The sequence below is a fragment of the Microtus ochrogaster genome, chromosome 8 (genome assembly GCF_000317375.1).
Source record: "Microtus ochrogaster isolate Prairie Vole_2 chromosome 8, MicOch1.0, whole genome shotgun sequence".
Classification (NCBI taxonomy): domain Eukaryota; kingdom Metazoa; phylum Chordata; class Mammalia; order Rodentia; family Cricetidae; genus Microtus; species Microtus ochrogaster.
The window spans coordinates 74,142,419-74,166,015 of record NC_022015.1 but is presented as its reverse complement, the minus strand read 5'-3'; the positions used below and the strand labels follow the sequence as shown (position 1 = coordinate 74,166,015).

Here is a 23,597-nt window from a genome sequence, read left to right as displayed (position 1 = left end):
TTTCTCTGTGGCTTTGGAGCCTGTCCTGGAACTAGCTCTGTAGACCAGGCTGGTCTCGAACTCACAGAGATCCGCCTGCCTCTGCCTCCCGAGTGCTAGGATTAAAGGCGTGCGCCACCATCGCCCGGCTACCCACCGTTCTCTTAAACATAGAAGCAGAAGGCTCCCATATCCACTGGAGGAGGTGGCCCAGGACACGAATGCCCAGCCAGCCTTCTGCAGGCCTGGGTCCTGCAGACTAGGAATATTCTGGTTATTTTAGAGCTGTGGCAAGGCAGGCAGGGTTCCTTGACAGGGGTTTCTCCTGTCTTTGCCCTGTATTCAGCTGAAGGAAGCTGTGAGGAAAAAGAACCCATTGGAATGGCCTTGCCCGCCTGCCTTCCAAGGCCGCCCAGCTGCTCTGTAAATTAGATGCAGGGCTCTTCTCCCGCCACCCTCAGTCAGAGACTGAGTGTATGAGCGGTGACTAGTGTATGGTCCTCAGTGGGAAGACAGGCGCATCAGAGCCCACCTCTGCTCTGAATTATTCTGTTCTTCATTTCCTTGTTTGCAATATGGAAACAATAATATATCCACTGGGTGCTTATGAGAATTAATTTTAAAGACTATAAATTAAATATGGACTATATTAAGCCGACAGCCTGCCAGTCCCTTGCTTAGGCTCTCCCATCTTGGTTTTTGGATAACACTATTATCTTTCCTTTCCAGTGGGCTACTTGACAAAGCTTGCACTTGCTTGATTTATGAGGTATTGTCAGAAAGGATTGTGCCCTTCCTCATTCCCCTCCCCTTCAGCCCCTAAATGCTGGGACTCAAAGGGCGCCCCCCCCCCCCAAGCCCTGCAGAGGCCCAGGGCTTTGCCCCAGGATAGTACCGGGGGCTGGGGGCAGCCTTGGGTGCTGGCCTCTGAGCGCCCTCTGTTGACAAGACCATGCCGGGCCGACCTCCACTCTAGATTCTGACATCTGCAGGACAGCATCCTCAGCAGGCCATGCCCTTTAAGCCCCTTTCCCCCTCTACAGAGAATGGCTTCCCTCCACCTTCTGCTTTGAGTGTCTGCAGCTGAGTAAATATTTTCCCTATCTCTTTGCCTACACTTATGTTCGGTGAGATATAATAAAAGGAATCCCCTTCTTCACCAGTCATAAACCAAGAAAAAAGACAAAACAGTATTGGCTGGTATTGTGCGGGGACACTTGCTTTCCTGGAGAAGCTGCTCTGATAAAAACGCTGTGCCTGTGGAGAGAACACGGAGACAGACGGCACCTTTGGGTGTCTGTGCTGCCTGTGTGCTGAGCTCTTCAGCTTTGGAGCAAGAGAAGATGGTTATCTATTCATCCCTCCTGTCTGTGTAAAATTCTTTTTTGTCTCCTGGCAGGTGATCATTTTTTTTCCTAGAAACCAATTAGCTACTAAAATTAAACATGCTCTCTTTAAATGACTCCTTTTTCATAAAATGGCTTTAAAACTGCTTGGTTTCTCGGGATGTGCTGCTGACCCAGTTGTAATCAGATGCGTTGGGGGTCCCCTCGCCCTGTCCCCCGCTGCCCAGCTGCAGCCAGGTGCTCTCCACCTGAAGGCTCTTTGCCAAGGCCAGGCCTCATCTTGGCAAAGCACAACGTCCCTCAGATCCTCAGGTTCTCCTGCCCAAGTGCCCTGATGGCAGCTGGTAGAGTTTTAATCACTGTAAATGCAGGTGACGGGCAGATTAGCCAGGAGAAAGAAAGGTACCTGCTGGTTGTTTTGCAGTGATGTATTGTTTACGGGATTAATGTCCTGGTGGCCAAAGGTGTCAGCTGATATTTATTGCTAGAAGCTGTCTTAGCTGTTCTGGTTCAGCGGCCAGATCCACAGCCACCAGAAACGTGGGGTTTGAAGTGTGAGGCGTCATGTGGTCGTGTGTGTGTGTGTGTGTGTGTGTGTGTGTGTGTGTGTGTGTGTGTGTGTGTGTCTGATAGCACATGTATGTGAGACCCAGACTCTGGGCAAGATGCCCTGCAGGGCCCATCTTGAGTTCTGGTCTGTGCTTCTGAGGGTGTTTGCACATGCCTGAAGGTCTGGAGTTTCTGGGGAGGGATGCATGTCCAGGTATGATGCTCCAGAGGGGGTTGAAAAGGAGGTCATATCTGACAGGCTTGGCATCTGTGAGGAATTGTGTTGCCTACCAGGTGGCTGTAGGCAGTGTGTGTGTGTGTTTTAACCTCAATCCCTCTCCAGCCTTCTAAAGAGGACAGTTTCAAGGTCGCTGTGCCTTTAAGGGAACCTTCTGTCCTTCCCTCTGTCCCCCTGCCTGGTAGGGCTTAAAGCAACAAGAAGCAGCTTCTAAGCCTCTCTACAGACATGGTGTGTATTGCCCCTGCGTGTGTGGAGTAACACCCACTGCAGAGGGTTGTTTTTCCAAAATGAAATTTAATTTAACCCAAGTGTACACTGTCACACTGTAAACACGCTGGGGCACCAGAAGGGTAGCTCATTGAATTAATGCCCTAGCAAAGGTCAGCTCTTAGAAAAAGCCAAAAATGGCTGGAATCCTTCCTGATAGCGCCTCAGTCAAGCCCTGCACCAGGCAGGTGTGTTTATTTTTTCAGAGGGAGTTCCTGAGAATGAATCTCAAGTTCAGACGCTGGCTCCCTCTGCCTCCCTCGCGTGCTCAGAGCCCCCACCCCCACCCTGCACCCTTCCAGGAGGTCACCACCGGCCCACGTGGGCCTCTGGGGCAACGAATCCCTCGAGGAGGTGCCCGCAGTCCCCTCCGGCCTGAGCCCTTGGGACCTTTCTTGCCGCTAACACTGCCTCTCTCTGCCGTTCCCTCCCAAGGACGGCATGAACTGGGTCTGCAAAAACGTCAACGCGAAGAAGAAGTAGCATGGGGACGGTGGAGCCGCAAGAGCCGCGGGAGCCGAAACGCCCTGGAAAGCACTGGTTTGCTGTTTCCTGACCCAATGCTTTTTCATCTGTGCACAGGCACCGCTGTGTGCGGAGGGGACAACAGCTTCAGAAGAGCCCTCTCCAGCCGTAGATTTTAACTGATCTCCAAGGTTCAGTATCGTTTTTCAAATAAAGGAATTATATTATTTCCTCTGCATAATTGAAATAGTATTAAATGTCTCAGAGCACATGATTCTCAGTGGGCAAGAGCTTGCGCTGCAGTTTAGACAATTCCAGTGGGCTTTTGTACAAAAGAAGGAAGAAGCCGCTTGTGCTGAGTCCCTTTATTTACTGGCCTGGCCCTGCACTCCCTTGGTGGTTGGAAACCACAGCTTGGCCATGCTGGGCAGGGATTTTATTTATTTATTTTTTTTTTTGTCCTCGCCCCCAACTGAGCCAGGGCTTTAGTCTCTCCAGCAGGAAGCTGCTGGGGGAGGCCAAGAATAGCAGATGATTAAACCATCTTGTCAGGTAGGTAAGATGCTGTATGTAATCCCCACTTTTGGGGTAGGGGAGATCCTTGCAAACTGGTCACCACACAGAAACAACCCCACTCCATTCACCCCCCCCCCAACCTCCCTACCCCTCACTCCTGCCAGCCACGCAGGGAAGCAGATTCTTATGACTTTTGACTGTAATGACATCTGGAATGTAAGAAGTGGGAGGTTTAATTCCAGAAAAATTACAAGGTCCTTAAGAAGCCCTCACTCACACGGAGAGCTCAGGCTAGCATAAACAGGCTTGCTCCAGCTCAGTGGAGCAGGGAGCAGACTCCAGGTTAGCTGACTTCTCCACTGCAGCCCTACAGAGGGGATTTCTAAAGCTCAAAGAATTCTGTGTTTAAATGATCACAATAGGCCGATGCTATCAGATTTTAAAAATAAATGCAGCTTTGCCATGAACCTGCTCCTCTGAGAAAAGCCAGGCAGATCGATTCTGAGAAGAGATCAATTTTTATAGTGCTGGCAGCTAGGTGGTGTGGGGAGGGAGCATTGCTGCTGGGTGAGCATGGGCTGTGCCCAGGGAAGCCGCTAACCCCAGGGTGCTCTCCTCTATCTTTCCAGACTGATTAGGAGGGGTGCAGAGGCCTTCCCCTCCCCCATGGCAAAGGTAGCCTGTTTCCCTGAGCCCTCGGAAGTCCCAGCCTCAAACCCCAAAAGCAGGCCAGAGCAGCGCCTGCTCCTGAATTAAACTCTGTTCTGGGCATGAGCTCAGGGCTTTTCAGAGAATAAATAAGGGACTATCCAATGCTTGGTAGGTCCAAGGAGGCCAGCTGCCTTCTCATCCTGGGAGGTAGCCCTTTCCAAATCCACCGTGGTGTGTGAACTAACAGAAAATGCCACGGAAACCCCTGGTCCATGGTACCCAGCTTATTCTGGACTCTGGAGAGGGAGAAGCTTGGACAGTTTGAAAGGTGGCCTGGGATGAAACCTGTGAACAAAGCCGGGGGGGGGGGTGGCTGTGGTTGCTGCAGACAGCCTTGTAAGGGCTTGCCAGACAAAAGAAGGTGAGGTCTTTACTCCGCTCAGCTCAGAAGTCGTTCCTGCCACCTCTCCCGTCAGCTTTGAAGGGTGGCAGACAGAGCTTTAAGGAGTCAGGAAAGCCCTTTCTCCAGCCTACAGATGGAGCTTTGGCCTTGAGACTTGCACTTCCTTCCAAATAGAGCACCGGGATGCTATCTGAAGGGCTGCGCGCCCTGCTTTGAGGTCTAGCTTTGGAATGCTGCAGAGGGGACTTTGACTCAGGAAGAGCGTGATCTGTAAAATATTTTTAGTCTCTTATGACCAACTGAAGGACCTGTTCTAAAAAGCCCTCCCAGGCCCCAGCCAGCAGGCAGAGCCGCTCGCTCTGCTCTGAGGGAAGCCTCCGTAAATGTCCACATTGCTTCAGCTAGAGACACCAGAGACAACTGTGGCTGTCAAGGCTTTCGTCTTCCCAGTGAGCCCTGTTGCACCCCCAGGGGCTCCCGGGATAGATGAGCAGAGCCTGGAAAATGCAGAGTTTGAAAGCTCCCATTTGTAAAAACAAAATACTTGTAAAGTCCCCTTTCCTCTCTCTCCGTGCCACCCCTGCCCCCTGTGGCCTTAACCAGAGAACAGACTGTGGAGCTAGAAAGGGGATACCCCGCCCCTGTGCCTCCCCCATGACTCCCCCATTCCCGTGGGCCCTGGTAAGACTTTTGCTCTGCGCACCATTGCATCTGAATGTGCAGGGTGCGAGGGCTGAGGCCAAAGGGCAGGCAAAGTCCACAGTGTATACTCAAACCAGCTGTGGGAAAAGCTGAGCCCTCCTTCCACTCTCCCTGTGTGGCTGCTTTTGGCTGGATTCCCTTCGCCCAGTGCAATACACCCTTTCCCCTTCGCTCTCCCTTGGTTACTATGGAAACAAGGGTGTCATTGATGTGGGCTGAGCTGGGGAACAAGTCGGTGCACAGCTGAAAGTCAGCGATTGTGCGGCAGTTAGCTCTGCCCAGTAGAAAAGTCCACAGCCTGAGATGCTGCGGAAGGACAGTCTTGCCACCACCATCCTCCTTCCTCCTCTTCTGTCGCTGGCTTTGGCCATTTCTTCATTCCCCTCCGGACTAACGTGGTGGCTATTTTTAATGCCCCTCTGTGCCCCACCCTCACTGTTGGCCACTCCTTTTCCGGCCCGGCCTGGAGAGGGTGACAGACACCGTGTCACCTCTGCAGGACCAAGTGCCTCCATTCCCATCTGCAGGGGACTGTGATTTCTCCTTCCTCTCCTCCTCGGGATGCTTCTTCCTTTATTTTTAGCTCTGCTCTCCATGTGGTTTCAGGGTTCAGTGTGATCCATCGAAAGGTTCTTTTTTTATAATCCCTTTTGAAAATGATAATCAAAGAAAGGGACGTGGTGTTTGGTCATGTGGAAAGCTCAATGTATAATTTAGATGTCTGTCAAAAACACGACAAACAGAATGTAGCTGGAACGAAGGCAGTCTGGAGTGGGTCGTGTTCTTTGCCGAAGCTCCGGCAGGACCCAGTGGCTCTGCCCTTTTGGAGCACCGCTTTCCTCCAGGGGAGGCTGTGTTCAGAAAGATGTGAATGCCATCACCAGGTAGTGTGGCTCCCCCACAGCTCTGCAGCAGGAGCAGCAAGTCTTCATCAGCATCTCCTTCATGGCTGGCAGCCTTAGCTCCACTCCGTAGCTGAAGAAACAGAGGCATTTCCTTGCCTCAGTTAAGGAATTTGCCAGGACCACAGAACCATTAAGGATTGTTGGAACCTGAAACCTGGGTGCTGTGCCCCCCCCACCCCCGCTGTTTCCAAAGGACAGAAAACAGCAGAACAGCTCGCCTCCCAGCAGTTCCAGCAGCTGCTGCCCCACGCCTGCACCAGGTGTCTCCTCTGATAGCGCTGCTGCCCCCTGGATTCCTGGTGCCCAGGGCTGCAGGCCACAGCAGCACAGTTGCGGGGTTCTTACCTTCCTTTGCTTAGGTTCACCCCTGTGGAGAGACATCAAGAGCGTTATCAGGCACATGCCTGGCTACCAGGGACACTGGCAGTCTCCCAATCACCTACTGCCTGCTACTGAGTCCTCTCGCAGGAAGCCTCCAAAGGAAGAAGAGAATGCCAGCCTTTGGAAGGTGGAGGCAAGAAGTGCAGGACTTCAGGGTAGTGTAGGCTATCTCAAAACCTCAGAAGTCACTTGGTGGTCGGCAGAGGCTCAGGGAGCCGAAAATCTTGTCCTCCCCTTTGCCATCCTACTCATAGGATCCTTCCTACCCCAAAGAACCTGGAACCTACGAGCTGAGCTGCTGGCAGGAGGGGGGAACCAGAGGTGGGAGGAGAGAAAAGGCATAGGATGCTAGATTCTTACAGGACGTTCAGTTCAGCTTCTGTTTTAGTTCACATATTCTCCCCACACACACATCGAGGACGTTTTTGGTTACATTTACCCCCCCCCAGTTGGGCACGTTTTTAGTTCACATAGACCCTCACCCTGTATTGGGGATATTGCTGTAATACTCTGGGAGTTTTAACTGCCATTCTCTTGTTTTGTTTGTCTTTTGATAAACCTGATATTCCTATCAAAGGACTAATAAAGAAACGAATATGTATCCTCAGCCAGGCAGGGGTGGCACAAGCCTGTAATCCCAGCACTCAGAAGCTAACAGGTTCAAGGGCAGCCCAGGCTACATAGCAAGACCCTATTTCAAAAACAACATGAAACAGCTGGCTGGCTGGCCTTTAATCCTAGCACTTGGAAGGCAGAGGCAGGTGGATCTCTGTGAGTTCGAAGCCAACCTGTCGAAAGAGAGAGAGAGAGAGAGAGAGAGAGAGAGAGAGAGAGAGAGAGGAGAGAGAGAGAGAGAGAGAGAGAGAGAGAGAGAGAGAGAGAGGAGAGAGAGAGAGAGAGAGAGAGAGAGAGAAGAAGAGGAAGAGGAAGAGGAAGAGGAAGAGGAAGAGGAAGAGGAAGAGGAAGAGAGCAAATGGCTCAAATGGCTCATCTGGTAAAGTCACTTGTCATCCAAGTCTGGCAACCTGAGTTCCGTCCCCAGAACCCAGTTTGTCAGAAGGAACAAACTGCCTCTACAGATAGTAGACACTTTGTGCCTGGGCCTCTTACGTGTAAAGGAGGGAAGTGCCACCAGGAGGATGCATACATTAGAGTCCCGTGCACAGGCTGTGATCTATGTGAAATCTCTGTAGCTATTACCAAAAATGGCAGACTTTCCCAGGCTCCCAAGACCTCTGCCCCCACTCCATTTCTTCTGACTCTCAAAGCAACACCCAAGCAGGTCTGCCTGCAGCCTTCCCCAGGGGCTGGCAGACCCCACCCCCTCCAGGCTCCAGGGCCATCCCAGCCACACCTCCTGCAATTAGATTTGTAAGTGGGAACAGGCTCTTGTCAGAGGCCCCTGATTGGCTCCAGGCAAAAACACAGTTTAGCGCTCAGTCAAGCTGCATTTTTTGGGCCTTGGTGCCCCCCCCATCCCCCTTAATTGCAATCTGTTCTGTAATTTCTTTTTCCAACACTACAGAACACAGAGAAGCTGCAGCCACCACCAGCAGGGCAGGGAGGGGGGAAAGAGCTCCTGTTCCCCGCAAAGCATCTGCTGGTCCAGCACTTGGTGGATACAGAGATGAGTGTGTGTGTGTGTGTGTGTGTGTGTGTGTGTGTGTGTGTGTGTGTGTGTGCATCTGCTTGTCCAGCACTTGGTGAATACAGAGGTGTGTGTGCGTGTGTGTGTGTGTGTGCATGTGTGTGTGCGTGCGTATGTGTGTGTGCGTGCGTGTGCATGTGCGTGTGTGTGTGTGCATCCGCTGGTCCAGCACTTGGTGGATACAGAGGTGAGTGCGTGTGTGTGTGTGTGTGTGTGTGTGTGCGTGCGTGCATGCGTGTGTGTGTGTGCCAGTCACAGGCATGGACGTGTAGAGGTACAGTCTGCTACCAGCAACCAGACTGTCATGTGTCAGGGTCAGCTGAGGAAAAAAAATGGTGGGGCTGTTATTCTCTTGCTCCAGAAGCATCTTATTTATTAATCTTCATTTAACCCTTGCAAGGACACTATTAACTAAAGATACTGAGTCACGTGTCCAAGATTTCACAAGATGACATAGGAGAAATTTGAACCCAGGCCTGTTGGATTGCTAATCCCAAATTTTTTTTTTTTTTTTTTTTTTTGGTTTTTCAAGACAGGGTTTCTCTGTGGTTTTGGAGCCTGTCCTGGAACTAGCTCTTGTAGACCAGGCTGGTCTCGAACTCACAGAGATCCGCCTGCCTCTGCCTCCCAAGTGCTGGGATTAAAGGCATGCGCCACCACCGCCCGGCCCCAAAATACTTTTTGACTTTTTTTTTTTTAACATTTTTTATTGATATTTATTGAGCTCTACATTTTTCTCTGCTCCCCTCCCTGCCTCTCCCCTCTCCACTTCAATCCTCCCCCAAGGTCCTCATTTTGTTTTTGTTTTTTTTTTTCTTTCAGACAGGATCTTTTTTTTTTTTCTTTTTTCTTTTTTGGTTTTTCGAGACAGGGTTTCTCTGTAGCTTTGGTGCCCATCCCAGTCCCGGAACTAGCTCTTGTAGACCAGGCTGGCCTCGAACTCCCAGAGATCCGCCTGCCTCTGCCTCCCGAGTGCTGGGATTAAAGGCGTGCACCACCACCGCCCAGCCAGACAGACTCTTAATATGTTATCCTGGCTGGCCTGAAATCCATGGACCAGAAGCCTAAAGCTCACAGAGACCCTCCTGCTCAGTGTTGGGACTAACCAGGCTCTTTGGCTCTTTTTGACTTTTTTTTTTTTTTTCCGAAACCTTGGGAGGCAAAGGCAGGTGGAGCTCCAAGTTCGAGACCAGCCACAACCAGAACTACGTAGAGAAACCATGTCTCAAAAAAAAAAAAAGTTTCAAAAGAAAGAACACAGGAATCTCCTACACAAAGAAATACAGAGCTTTTTTTTTTTCTTAGTGTGAAGGGCAGTGTTCCAGGGACAAAAAGCCGCTGCTAAAGAAATGAAATATTAATGCCAACATTGCCGAGAGCAAATGGGGTGCAGGAGTGGGCAGAAGCCTTGGCTGGGGTACCCGAAGTTGGGGACTATCACCTCTTCTAGGGTTTAGATCAATAGCCATCAATAGCCATCGCTGTCCTGAGTTCCCAGAAGAGAAGAGCAAGGCTCACAGAGAGACACATGTGGCTTGGATCCCTGCTGACTCCCAAACCCATCAGTGGCTAGGAGCAGCTGGAGGACAGGCCTCCAAGGCACAGCAAGGTGGGCCCGAGGTGACCTCACTCTTTGCCAGTGGACTTCCCCTGGCTGCTCTTGAGGCCACCTGCAGAGGCGTCAAACAGGACCCAGCTCGACTGTCAAAACAAAAGCAAGCCGCTGGGGTCACCTGTGAGTGGGTCTGGCCTGACTAAGTCTGTTGTCTCCCTTCCAGGTCTTTGGAGCAGCCCCAGAGTCCACTCTGCCTGAGGGGAGGGGAGAAGGAGGGCAGCCTGTAGGACAGATATGCCTGCTGTTCTTCTTAAAAAATAATAAAGGCAGGGGTGTTCTTCTTGAACACGGGGCACAGGACAGACACGCATGGTGGAACAAACACAGACACGACACGGCGGCTCCCACGTGGGTCCACTTTAATGGGGGAGGGAAACAGAAGGGCAAAGGATGTGGGACACACGAGGAAAGGCAGGACGAGAGAGGAGCCTCGTGTGGCCCTGCCTTTTAAACGGGGAGCGCAAGGGTATCTGGGACTATCCCATACCTGCGTGAAGGTGCACGCACAGGTAACCATAGTCCAAGAGGAGTCTGGGAGTTGTAGTTTTTCAAAAGAACAACACCTGCCTTCTCCATACACCCACAGTTTATGCCTTGAGAGCATTCTTGAAAACGGAAGACCAAGGGGCCTGTCATTTGTCCCCATCTTTCTCCTATTGCCTTTGGGCCCACATTGGACGGATTTCACAGTGGCTAGGAGGCAAGGCATCTGCAAGTCACAAACTGAACATCCACTCCTGGTCACCCCCCAATCTATGTCATTAATCTTCCAACCTGTTCTGTCCCACTTCCATCCACTCTTGGGGCTGGAGCCATCAGCCTCCCTGCCTCAGCATCACTTGTCAGAATCATCAAACCACACCAGCACCCAGACAGAGAGCAAGCAGGGCTGATCTGGGGCTTTCCAGTACGGATGGGACTTCCCTTAAGCTCCCAGACTCAGGACTAAAGCAGTCTTCCTGTCACAGATAGCTCTTGGAAAGGAGGGCATCAGCTCTGCTTGTCGCCAGTCGCCCATCCTGAAGCCCAACTCTTCCCCTCAGTTCACGGAGCTCCCACGATGGCAGACTGCATTTCCTCCGGACTCACTTTTGGGCCCCTTTCCCACCCTGAGACCTCCAAGAGCTAGCGGGCCAGTGAGTGGGGCTAAGAAAGAGTGGGAGGAAGCAGCATTCTTTCAATGGCCGGGATGCTGATCCGGGCGGGAGGCTGCGCTTGCACAGCTGCGGGCGGCCCCCTGCCCTGAGTCTGTGAATGGGCCCGGCACCCTCCCGCCTGCCCGAATGGCTCCTGAAACAGTTGCTCCTAATGAACACCAAGCAGGCAGGGCAGCTGTGTGCATTATCCATATGCATGGGGAGGTGTATATTTATCCTCACGTCCCACCCCACCCTGCAGCTGCTGCCATCTCCTATGCCAGGAGAATGAGTGGGCACCGGGGCCCAGGCTCCTCTGGGTCCCCCCCCCCCACTTCCTAGCCTTCCCTCTCCAACCCACACCCACAGCCTTCACTTGACCCATTTAGAGGCAGAAGTGTGTGTGTGTGTGTGTGTGTGTGTGTGTGTGTGTGTGAGTGTGTGTGTGGTGTGTTTGAGTAAGGGAAAGACAGTATGCACACATCATCTCCCCAGTTGGTGCTTTTGATTTCCTCTGAAGCCTCTTGATTGCAGGCATACAATGGCATCATCTTGCTGCCCTGCTCCCTCAGCAGCTTGGGACTCTGTGCTGCCTCCTCCCTGGAGCTGAGATTTTCTGCTGACTCTGGCTGGGCCCAGGGTTGGCGAGTGAGGAAGAGAAGGCCTGATCCAGGCTTCCACCCTTGACCTCGATCCGTTCTGAGCCTTCACATCCGCACTGGCTTGAACTTCCTACTGTCTCCCCACTGGCGGCTTTCTCCCTGTGGAGGTCAGAGCTATTGTGCAAAAAGGCCGTCCCTGCTCAGAAGCCTGCTCTCCAGGCCTTGCTTAGGACTTGCAACTCAAAACAAATGTTTATCGTTTTCCTTCTTTCTTCCTTTTTTCTTCATCTCTCTCTCCTCTCTCTCTTTTTTGTTTTTGTTTGTTTTGTTTTGTTTTGTTTTTGAGACAGGGTCTCCCCAGGTAGCCCAGGCTGGCTTCAAGCTCCCAATCCTCCTGAATCGGTATGGACCGTATTGGATCTACAGGCACACACCAACACCCCTGTATCACTTCTTTTATAAACTTTTGACTATGGACTTCATACAGACCTTCTGTTCTAAATGAGCTCTCCTCCCTGCCCCCCACTAGCTCTAAGAGGGAACTCCTCCAGAAGCTGCTGCCCCTGCTTTGTGCCTGTCTTATCTCCCCTTGAGGACTGGATTAAGCCCCATCTTCCTAGAAGGTGAGGTTCACACCGACTTAGTGTAGGACCTTGGCTTTCATGCCCTCATCCATTGAGCAAGTGTCTCATGAGTAAAGCTCATGGCCTCTGGTCCTGGAGCTGTTCCCCCACTGCCTGATGACCTCATCACCCATGGCCCTGTTCCTCCCCCACTCTTTCCAACCACATTCGCACCCACCCCCTGCCCTTCCTGCCTGTGCTCCTTTCTTCTGCCTGCACTGCCATGGCTCCAAAGATCTCCAGATCTTGCCCCATGGCATTCTTGAAGTTTTCTGCTCAGTTTTTACCATCTTGGTAAAGCTTACCCATCTCCCTATACTAGAACTTCCAGCCGGGTGGTAGTAGCGCACACCTTTAATCCCAGCACTCAGGAGGCAGAGGCAGGCGGATCTCTGTGAGTTCCAGGCCAGCCTGGTCTACAAGAGCTAGTTCCAGGCCAGCCTGGTCTACAAGAGCTAGTTCAGGACAGCTAGGGCTGAGACACAGAGAAACCTCTCTACCCTTTCTCACATTCCCTGCCCCCCCCCACTTGTTTTTATTTTCCTTTGTGGTATTTGTCACCAGCCCAAGGTTATTTATTTATTGCTTGTTATCTGTCCCTGCCTCACCAGCTCTAAGGTGGACAGAGTTCGTGTTCAATTACAATATTCTAACCCTGGAGCGATGCCCAACACCAAAAGGATCTCAGTGGATATTTGCTGCATGACTGACTGAATGAATGAATAAAGGCCCAGTGCTAGACTCTGAAACATCAAAGATGACTAATATTGCATATTTCCACTGAGAGTCATATCCTATGTTAGAGACGTTAAACCCTGAAGCCTGTACCCTGGCATAGAAGCCACAATTAGATATTTTTCCTTTGTCCCCTTCCTTCCTTCCTTCCTTCCTTCCTTCCTTCCTTCCTTCCTTCCTTTCTTTCTTTCTTTCTTTCTTTCTTTCTTTCTTTCTTTCTTTCTTTCTTTCTTTCTTTCTTTCTTCCTGGCTGACCTCAAACTCATAGAGGTTCACTTACCCCTACCTCTGGAGTACTGGGATTAAAGGCGTGAACCACCACCACCACCTGGCTTAGGTTTTGTTGGTTGCTTGGTTTTGAGGCAGGGTTTCTCTGCAGCTTTGGAGCCTATCCTGGATCTCGCTATGTAGACCAGACCGGCCTGGAACTCACAGAGATCCTCCTGCCTCTGCCTCCAGAGTGCTGAGATTAAAGGCATGCACCACCACCTCCTGGCCTGGCTTTGCTTTTGTTTTTAATTATATGTATTTTAATTATACATAATATATGTATAAATATGTGCAGAGGTCCTTGAAGCTAGAGTTGCAGACACCTGACATGGTTGCTGGGACTTGAACTGGGACCCTCTGGAGGAACGCTGAGCCACTGACCACTCTCTACCCGTGAATCACAATTAGAATACCAAGGAAGACAACCACATGCACGAGAGTCTGGTTAGCCCAAGAGAACACGAACCTATGATTGTTTCCGGTGTTTGAAAGCTAGGCCAGCGCCAGCTCTGGTCATTCACAGGCACTATCTTACTGCATCTCCATCCCCCTGTTGTGGAAATAGGGTTGGTGGAGCTACACTGCAGGGTCTAAAGTTCAAAGCCACTGGGACATGGAACCATGTGAACCATTGGAAGATGACCCGAAGTGTATGGTTTAGTGGGTACCACCTAGAGAGCTACAGCTGGCAGGGGTGGTTAACTGGTAAATATCCCTACTATGCTACAAGCTGTCCATTGTGTCTATGCCTACTTCTGTTTGATGCCCTGCAGCAGGGACACACATGGGCAGTATTTAATACCAACATCCAATCGACAACCAGGACATCCACTCCCTGTCAGTTTTCTCCTAGGTAGACCAGAAGTCCACATCACTCTTCACACTCTGTTCTTGGAAACCCTTCCCCCTATTCCAGTTCTGACCTGTAATTTGAGATGGTGTCTATGTCACCCCTCACCTCCATTCTATAAGTGGAACATCATAACCCTACATATCTCCTGTCTTGCCTCAATGTAAATAACAAAACAGAACCCGGGGCACAGAGCAGATGGTTCCCCTTTTAAGAAAGACACCATTACTGAAGATCTAATGCAAGAAGTCGTAAATAGCCCAGTTTGCTGCAGAAACTCCCAGTTAGAGAGAAACTAAGTACATGCAATTGAAGAAAACTGGTCTTCCGTGGAGGAGACGGGGTAAGTCCACTGCCTGGCCAAAAGCAGCCCTGGCTTGCAAAGGCTTCCCCAATGCCCACAGGTCTACTCCCCAGATTTCTACTTTCACTGTGGAAGGGATGTCTTGGGGCTCCCAGCCGTCTGCAAGGTTAGCTCATCAGAGACTACCGAACTACACCTTTCCTTGAAGGAGAAGAATGGTTTATGTGTGCAGAGAGAGAAACATGAAGAAGAAAGGAATGTTCTTGGGGCCAGGCCCTTCTGGTTAGGTATTAATCCTCCTCTTAACTTTCAACCCTAACTACCCCTACACCACTTCCTGATTGGTTTCCCATTTCCCCTTGCCTCCAAAGAAAATTCTAGAATAATAGCTTTTTGTTTGTTTGTTTTTGAGACAGGGTTTCTCTGTGTAACAGTCCTGACTGACAGCCCTGAACTCACTCTGAAATCCTCCTGCCTCTACCTCCCAAGTACTGGGACTAAAGGCATGTGCCACCATGCTCCGCCAGTTGGCCCTCTTAATTTTTTTTTTTTTTTTATTTTTTGAGACAGGGTTTCTCTGTAGCTTTTGGTTCCTGTCCTTGAACTAGCGCTTGTAGACCAGGCTGGCCCCTAACTCACAGAGATCCGCCTGCCTCTGCCTCTGCCTCCCGAGTGCTAGGATTAAAGGCGCGTGCCACCACTGCCCGGCTCTCTTAATTAATTAATTAATTAATTAATTTTTTTTTTTCCGAGGCAGGGTTTCTGTGTGGCTTTGGAGCCTGTCCTGGAACTAGCTCTTGTAGACCAGGCTGGTCTTGAACTCGGAAAGCTGCCTGTCTCTGCCTCCAGAGTGCTAGAACTAAAGGCAAACACCACCATGCCAGACCTTCCTTCTTTCTTGCTTTGTCCTGTTTGGGTCTGAGACAGCCCTCTAGGTAGACTCTGCTGATCCTTCTATCTGCCTTGTGCTGATATTACAGGCAAGCTCCACCAGACCATCTCTGGAGGAGGTAACTCTTTCTAAAGCTCTTCCAAGGAACACTTCTCCCAAGCCTCGCAGGGACACCCTCTCCAGGACCAGCTATCCAAGAGCCCCTGGGTATACCAGCTCCACCTCCTTGTACTCCGCATTCCTGGTATTCTTTATTGATAAAGGAGAGTGTCAACACTACCCTCCCTGCTGGCCCTCCTCCCCAGGAATTTACAGGGTGTAGAGGTCCAGTAGGGGATCTCCCAGGGGCTTGGTGCCCTCCCGAAGTTGTTAACCAATAACCCCACCCTCAGCCGGGGAGAAGGTGATTGAGATCCGGTTTGATGACTGAGCTCTGAGTGGGAGGGTGTGAACTGGGTTTGGGAGGAATTCAGAAGTTAGAATGATGGGGTTTCCACATGGGAAAGAGTCTGAGATGACAGAGCCAACCCTTTGCAGGGTGCCCTGGGCCCCAAGGTGTCTTTTGAAACTGGAAGGTTTTTTGTTTTGCCTTTTTATTTGTTTGTTTGATCTTGAGTCTGGGGGTCAAATGCTTGGAGACAAGGGACAGAGGAGAAGGCTGCCCCGGGTCTTGCCCCCAGTCCACCCCCCAAGCCAGGAGACGCTTCCGGCAGTGGCGAGCCCCCCTCCCTGCCCTGCAGCTGTTCTCCAGCTGCCCAGCCCCACCCTAAAGACAGCTGGGAGAGGCTGCGGGAGGGGGCGGGAGCCCGCCCAGCTGCTGGCGCTGGCTGGGTAGGGGGAGGGTTGTGACATGAAAGAGCCCTGGCAGGCCAGGGTGGCGGAGGAACCTCCCACCCACCACAGCCCTCCTCCTGTTGGCTTCCTCGCGGGTTCTGCACATCTGGGCCACAGGAGCCACCGCCCCCGATGGGGGGTGGTGGAGAAAGGTTGTTGCCTCCCAGCCCTTCCTGGAAAGGGGAGGCGTGGTGGCCTCTGAGAAGGGGTGAGGGTCACAGGAGCTTGCTTAGGGGGCAAAGCACCTGTGGGGACCCTAGGACTCTGCCTGTCACTCCACATAACCATAGGGAAGGTTCCTTTCTGCTTTCCTGAGTAGGCCTGCATCCTGGAGGGAGGGGGGTACTTAAGCCCTTCCTGGGCCCCCTCTGCCCCTCACTCTGTTGGGAGGTGGATGACAGCTGCTTCTACAAAGCCAGGACAGCTGGGTAGCTAGGGACAGCTGGATGGAGTTTTCCCTGCTTCTCTGGCTGCCCAAACAGGCTCTGGGCCACAGCTGTGTAGTTGATTGTTGGGGTAGGCCTCAAAGGGGGGTGGGGGTGGAGTTCCAGTCTAACTTACCCTCAGTGATATCCCCTCCATGTCTCAGTCTGATGAATGCACCTGGAGAAAAGACCCCTTCCCCCCATTAGCCAAAACAAACTGGGCCAAGTGGGAAAGAAATTAGGCGGCTTTGTGTCTTGGCTTCCAGCTCTTGGCATGGAGGATGTACCAGGGCTCCCGCCCAGCTAGACAGGGAGACAGGGACAGATGGGAGTGAGGAGTCTATCTGCCCAGCAAGATCCTCCTGCCACAGACATCTGCCCGTCCCTTCAGCCCCAAACAGGTGCAGAACCTGGGCAGCTAGCTGTTGTCACAAGTGCTCCTGGCTCTGGTTTCTGGCCAGCCTAGGGAAAGAGAAGCCACGAGGAGGTAAACTGCTAAACTCCCTGCTCCTTCTCCAGCACACCAGGATAAGGGGAATGGCCTGACCCTTTCTTCTCACTGGGCCTTCTGTTCTTCTGAGAGGTGGAGTGACGTCACAAGGACCTTGGACACTAAGGCTCCTTACTCACATTGCCAGGCTTCCTGATTCCACCCAGACCAGGGGTAGGGTGTGGGGGGAGACTAGGTACCAGCAAAGTTCTGTTCCCTTACTAGTCAGAGAAAACGTGTGGGTTCACTTTAAGGGATGCAAAACAGGCAGCTGAGCCAGGCATGGTGACACATGCTTTAATGCCAGCTCTCTTAGAGACAGAGGCAGGCAGATCTCTGAGTTCCAGGCCAGCCAGGGCCACACAGAGACTTGTTCCCAAAAGCAACCAACCAACTGGCAGCTGAGCAGAGAACCTTCCATAAGAGGGCCAGCCACCAATCCCAGCACCCAGGACTTAGGGGAATCTCCAGTTCAGGCTGGTTAGTCTCAAAAGCAAAGATCAGGAGCCTTGGTGTCCTCAAGGAAGTACTGGGCAGCAGGGAGCCCTTTTCATACCCTGGGGTCTGCAGTCACCACCAGGTTTAGGAATGGAAACTCCTGGGTTTTCAGCCTTTTAAACCCCTTTATCCCCTCCAGGGCCAAAGTCCCAAACCATCAAAGGAGCCCAATAGCCCCTTTCCCTGGAACAGGGCCTATCTGAGCCTGCAGCCCTGTACAGTGCCTGGCATATAGCAATGCTCAGTATTTGTGGCTAGAAGGCAGGTAAACTTTACAAGACTCAAAGGTGTTTTTCTTCACCTATCTTTGCTAGAAGCACATTGGCAGAAGCTCAGAGACGCCAGGGGGTTGTGGTATGGGAGGCCTTCCGCAAACATTTGTCAAAGGAACCCAAGGTGAAGAGCAGATGCAGTTGGGGCCCGAGGAAGTGATATTTACAGGTCTGGAATTGTTTCTAGACCCAGGAGGGCAGAATCAAGGGAGAGTGGAGGCTACAGCCTTGGAGTGCCCCGTGTGTAGAGTACCTATGGACTCTAGGCCTGGGGGTGCCAATGGGGTAAGAGCAAGGCCAGGGCAGGGCAGGGCCATCATGTTTATTAGGAGGTCGGATTTCAGTGTGTGCGCTCTGGGCAGATTACAGAATACCCGTATCTCGAGAACAGGAAGTCCACAACTCATACAAAGTGCTCACTATAGGAAGTAGCTGTGTCAAAATCCAGGTGAGGACCCAAATCCGGGCAGCCCCTCCTCCACCGACCTCAACAAGGGCTGTGCTATTGTTTTTATTCATTATTTCTTTTATTTCTCTTAATTATTATTAATATTATTATTATTTGCTTTCGCTGTGGTCACTATCATTGGCAAAGTCCTTTCTTCACCTTTCCTGGACTTGGGGCTCCTGGCTTTAGATTTCCACTCAGGCTGAATGAAGGTGCCAAAGATGCTTGAGATGTGGCCTTACTCCGTCTGGGAACGCGGTGAGAAGGAGGCAGAAGAAATCATTCTTGGTTTAAAAAAATTAAAAAACAAAACAAAAAAACTCCACAATCTATAGGTCATTCTTTACTCCATCAGTGATCAAACTGCCCAGAAGAAAAATTGGAGGGAAGAGAAGCAGACCAGTGGGCACTGGGCCGTCTCCTAGGGTAAATGAGGAGAGTTGGCATCCCAAGGCTTCTTCCAGCCATGGGAGTGGGTTTTTAAAAAAAGAAAAGAAAGAAAAAAAAAAAAAAAAAGAGTTCAGTGCCTCGAGAAAGACACTGTTCCAACTTCAGGGCCACCTGCAGCCCCTACCCAGGCCAGCTCCCACCAGCACCTCCTCATCCAGGAGATGAATAATTAAAAAAAAAAAAATCAAAACAAGGTCCTAAATAAAACAAAACCAAATGGAAAAGACCTGGAGGAATGGAGGAAGGAAAGAGGGCAGAAAGAAGGGCAGGTCTCTGAATGTGTAATTCCCGAGCCTCCGGGGCTGGGGGTAGGGTCCCCAGCGTCCACTGCCCGCTTGGCGTTAGCTCGTCACATAGTGTTTGGTGGATGGCTGCCCATACACCCTGTAGAAATCCTGGTGACCAGGTTGCTGAGAAGCGTCGAGCCAGTCTCTGACTGCCAGGCCAGGAAGGGACTGAGGGACGGAGGGTGTGGGTGGAAGTGGGTGTGAGTATTCCTGTGAGGGTACTGTCCAAGGGAAGTGGCCGGATCGGGGGTACGGCTGGTGGCCACCATGGTTGGCCACGGAAGAACAGTAACAGTTGTCCACGGAACAGACGAGAATTTTGCGGCCGCCATACTGAGGAAGCATGGGCTGCTGGGTGGCAGAGCCATTGGGGTACTGCGACGGGGGAAACACAGGACTTGAGTGTACTGGCTGGGCACCACCCGGCAGAGCCACCAAGTGTTGTGTGGAGCTGCAGGGCCCCAGAGGTTGCCCAGACTGGCCCTCGCCGCTGGCTGTGCCCGCTGCCCCATACTGGCTGCCCACAGGACCGGATGACGTCTCAAGGAAGCTGGCCTCCGGGAAGGCTGTCGAGTGCTTGCGTTTCTCTGCCCCAGAGCTGTTCACACCACAGGGGTACAGGGGGACGCTCTGTAGGAAGGGCACCGGCGTGCTGAAGGAACCTGTGGAGAATTTGGGGTAAATGCGGCTGTGAAGCGCCAGCCCAGACAACTCTGGTTCCTTTCCCATGTGGGACCTGAACCCTTACGGGTCCAAATACATGACCTCTTGGTTTGTGTTTACTATTTTCATTTCCTAGCTGAAAGAAACAAAAAAACAAAACAAAACAAAATAAACAAAAACAAAAAACCCCAAAGCTCAAGGAAATGTAATGTCACTTGCCCAAGGTCCCACACCTGTGTGCGAAGCTACGCTGCCTCTTGGAGACGGCAATGGCATTTACCCCTGCCCAGAGGCATCACCCTCACCTTCTAGCATCTTCCGCAACTGCTTCTCCTTCTTGGCTACCTCGTTCAGGAAGAGCTTGGAGTTCAGGTGGCCGATCTTAGGGGGAGAAAGGCTGCTGCCCGTGCAGGTCTGGGTCCTGGGGGCAGTGGACGGGGCGTCTGTTGTGAGGAGGCCCCAGTGAGCCTGCCCTACCTCCCCACCAGTGGGGATGGCCCTCTCTGCCCTCCCTCAGATAAAGGGTCTGGAGGCCTGGGGACTAACAGCTCACCTGTCCATTAGGATCTTCACAGACTTGGTGTTCTGCAAGGAAGGAAGGAAGGCAGAATCAGTCAATGGGAACGGCAAGGCAGAACAGCTCCATTATTGAACGCTCGCTATGCTACCACCTTGGCATGGTTTCTGCTGTTTGAAACAGGGTCTCATGGATCCCTAGGCTGGTGTAGAATTAAGTATTAGAATGACCTTGAACTATCCTGCCTCCACTTCCCAGTTCAGAATTCCAGGAGCGTGTGGTAACAAACCTAGCATATGGTACTGAGGATCAAACTGAGTTTCATGTGTGCTAGGCAAGTACAGTACAATCTGAGCCACATTCCCAGCCAGGCACTGCTTCTTCTTTGTACCATTATATCTGGGAGAGGGCTCCACAAATCCCTTCCATTTATTTATTTATTTATTTATTTATTTATTTATTTATTTATTTATTTATTTATTTATAAGCTTTCTTTTATGTGCATTAGTGTGAAGGTGTCAGATCCCCTGGAACTGGAGTTAGACAGTTGGGAGCTGCCATGTGGGTGCTGAGAATTGAACCCGGGTCCTCTGGAAGAGCAGATAGTGCTCTTAACCACTGAGCCACCTCATTAGTCCCTTCCCTTTTATTATTTATTATTTTATAGCCCTAGATGTCCTACAATTCCCTATGTAAAGCAGGCTGCTCTGGAACTCAGATATCCTTCTGCCTCTGCCCTTTGAGTGCTGAGATTAAAGGTGTGTACCACCCAGTCCAAAAGGCCTTTGAAATCTGGCTACATCTGGATTTCAGAAGGAAGCAAAGATATCCGTATCATATATGATCACATATTTCATATGATCCAAACAGGACCATAGTCTGGCCCAACACTTCTATTGCAACCTGTTTAAATTTTTTTTACCATGTGAAACACAGAAAGACCCCTAATTGCCCATGTCAGTTCTACCCAGTATTCACTGTTAAATGAGGTGCCAAATCTTTGTGTTGTTTCATTTTTGGAGCTTAAAAAAATCTGGAATAATAGATAAAGGATGGTGGACTGATATATGTAAAGGCTCAGGGATCTATGACTTGCCTGAGGTCCCCAAACAAGGAAGAGCAGATGGACAGAGTGGCTCCAAAGGCTAAGGGAGGTGAGCCTGCTGCCTGGAAGCAGCTGGGGGACAGTTGCACAGAGTGGTCCCCAGACCCACCTTCATGAAGCTGACATCCTCTGTCTTATCGAAGAGAAGCTGCAGGGAGCCCAGCAGCTTCTTGGCCTCCTGCATGCGTTCCCCAAGGTGCAGCGCCTGCGCCGCGTTCTCGCTGCAGAACTTGGCTTGCGCCTTGTCTAGGACCTCTACTGTTTGCCGCAAGTCCTCATCCAGCAGCTGGTGAAGCTTTTCGTACTGCAGCCGCACCTCTTCCTTCAGCTGGCTCACTTTCTCCTGCAGAGACGGACGAGGATGAGCAGGCACACGAGCAGAGTGACTTCAGCCTGATGTCACTACCCCAATCCCATTTACTTTCTGGTTTTCTGAGATAAGGTTTCTCTGTATAACAGTCCTGGCTATCCTGGGACTTGCTCTGTAGACCAGGCTGGTCTTGAACTCATGGAGATCCGCCTGCCTCTGCTTCCTGACTGCTGGGATTAAAGGTGTACACACACCCCAACCCAATTTCTGAGACCCTCTGGCTTCTGAGGGTAACACATGACCTGCCAAAGCCCTAGTCATAGCACTGGGCTCTGTGCCAGCCACACTAAAACCAGTGGGATTCCAACTCACCTAAGATCCTGCACCCCATTTTCCCATTACCCCCATACTGCCTCAGGGATTACTACCTCCACCAGGCGCTTGTCCGACTCAAGCTTGTAGAGCTGGTCCTCGATGTCCTGCTCTCGCTCCTCCAGCCGCTCCTGCTGCTTCATCAGCATCTTCTGTAGAGACAGTTAGAGGAATGGTGGTGTCAGAACGGGGTGCGACTCTAGCCTTTCCAGCCACGCACCATTCCTCCTTTTTGGTAACAGACTCAAGATGACCTAAAACCCAGCCACCCTCCCCCGTCCTCACGCAGGCCCAGGACCGGCTTGTACACCAAGCACTTGTAGCCGTGCTTCCTGTGCTTCCATCATCTCATTATATCGAGAAGGGGGTTCCTCTAATCACCCCACAATGCTGGGAAGTAAGTACTGTATTAGGATCCTCATTCACAAAAGAAGAAACTGAGGCCTAGAGAGGTTGCACCATCTGGCCAGTGGAGAGGACGAGATGGCTCAGTGGTGAAGGATGCCTACTGCTCTTACAGGAAACCCAGGGTATGGTTCCCAGCACCCATGTCAGGCAGCTCACAGGTGGCTCAGGGACACCTGACTCCTGGCCTTCGTTGGCACATGTGCACGCACACCCACACACACACACACCCGCATACACACACTACAATTAAAAATAAACATATATCTTTGAAGTTATATAGCCAGCCAGTAATGGGCACACACCAGGTAATATGGCAGGAGGTCTGAGTACCCAAGCCAGGCTACTTTTCCCTGGGGGCACCATCTTGAGTGGTGCACCCTAAGATGCAGTGGGTCAAACAACCTTCCAAGGTGACACAGGCTCTTGGCCTCACCTTCCATTTGTCCTTTTCTATGGTGCAACAACACAGCCACCTCTTCCTTGTTCCCAAGGCTGAGCGCTGGCCTCAGGAGTGAGTCCTTGCTAGTTAAGTCTCTCAGCTCCCCCCCTGGCGAGACCAGGAGAGAAAGACCCTGCTGCTCCCAAGAACCATCCGCTCACAGCCAAACCAAGCTGCTTCCCCAAGTTCTTTCCTTAGAAATTTAATTCACTAATTGTATTTTTTTTTTTGCACGATTGTCTTGCTTGTAAATCCATGTGCACAAAGTATGTGTCTGGTGCTGGCCAAGGTCACAGGGCTTGGGTGCCCTGGAAATGGAGTTAGGGATGGTTGAAAAGCCACCATGCCGTACTGGGAATTGAATGCAGGTCCCTCTGCAAGAGTGACAATTGCTTTTTTATTTCTCCCCTTCCTTTCCCACCTCCAAACACGCCTCTTCAAACAAGGTGTCTCTTGCTCAAGATGACTGCCAACTTTCAAATGTTGCAGTATGGCCAAGAACGATCTTTTACACATGACTTCCAGCCTCCTGAGTGTCAGGTAAGTACAGGCAAGAGTCTTGGCTGGGGCAGATTCTCAGTGTGCCTCAAGAAGGCTCGGTGACCCCTGCATCTCAGGGACCTCCAGGGCCGCTCACCAGGACTCTTCTTTCTGTCACTGTCTGGGAGCCAACAATGCTTCACCTTTGTCTGCTTTCTGAGGAACTTTCTATGACCCCTGTTTGTTCTGAGTCGGTGCAGGTCCCTTCCTATCCTGGTCACATGATGGGCTGTCACATCCTGCCCTACTCAGTAGCTGTGTTCTTTAGTATAGTGGCCACTTTTTACACTGACGTTAATAGAAAATAAAGTAAACCAGATAGATATGGTAGCACAAGCCTGTAACCCAGCATGCGGACACAGAGCCGAGACAGGAGGGTTAGGAGCTGGAGCCAGCATGGGCTACATAGAAAGATCCTGACAGAGGGGGTGGGGGGAAGGGAGAGGGAGAGGGAGAGGG

At 51.3% G+C, this 23,597-nt stretch overlaps 2 protein-coding genes across 2 annotated transcripts in view; one reads left to right on the top strand and one right to left on the bottom strand.

The window, feature by feature from the left end:
• Arl3 (ADP ribosylation factor like GTPase 3) overlaps positions 1–3,099 on the top strand; it is a 67,512-nt gene extending 64,413 nt beyond the window's left edge. Inside the window, exon 6 of the mRNA XM_005352413.3 lies at positions 2,818–3,099. Within this exon, the coding sequence (XP_005352470.1) occupies positions 2,818–2,865 (48 nt within the window). The 3' untranslated portion in view covers positions 2,866–3,099. The remainder of the gene's footprint in view (positions 1–2,817) is intronic.
• Positions 3,100–17,886: 14,787 nt separating this feature from the next.
• Trim8 (tripartite motif containing 8) overlaps positions 17,887–23,597 on the bottom strand; it is a 13,712-nt gene continuing 8,001 nt past the window's right edge. Inside the window, exons 2-6 of the mRNA XM_005352412.3 lie at positions 21,808–21,903; positions 21,179–21,412; positions 20,001–20,032; positions 19,753–19,868; positions 17,887–19,446 (exon numbers count right to left, since the gene is read on the bottom strand). Of these exons, the coding sequence (XP_005352469.1) occupies positions 18,839–19,446; positions 19,753–19,868; positions 20,001–20,032; positions 21,179–21,412; positions 21,808–21,903 (1,086 nt within the window). The 3' untranslated portion in view covers positions 17,887–18,838. The remainder of the gene's footprint in view (positions 19,447–19,752; positions 19,869–20,000; positions 20,033–21,178; positions 21,413–21,807; positions 21,904–23,597) is intronic.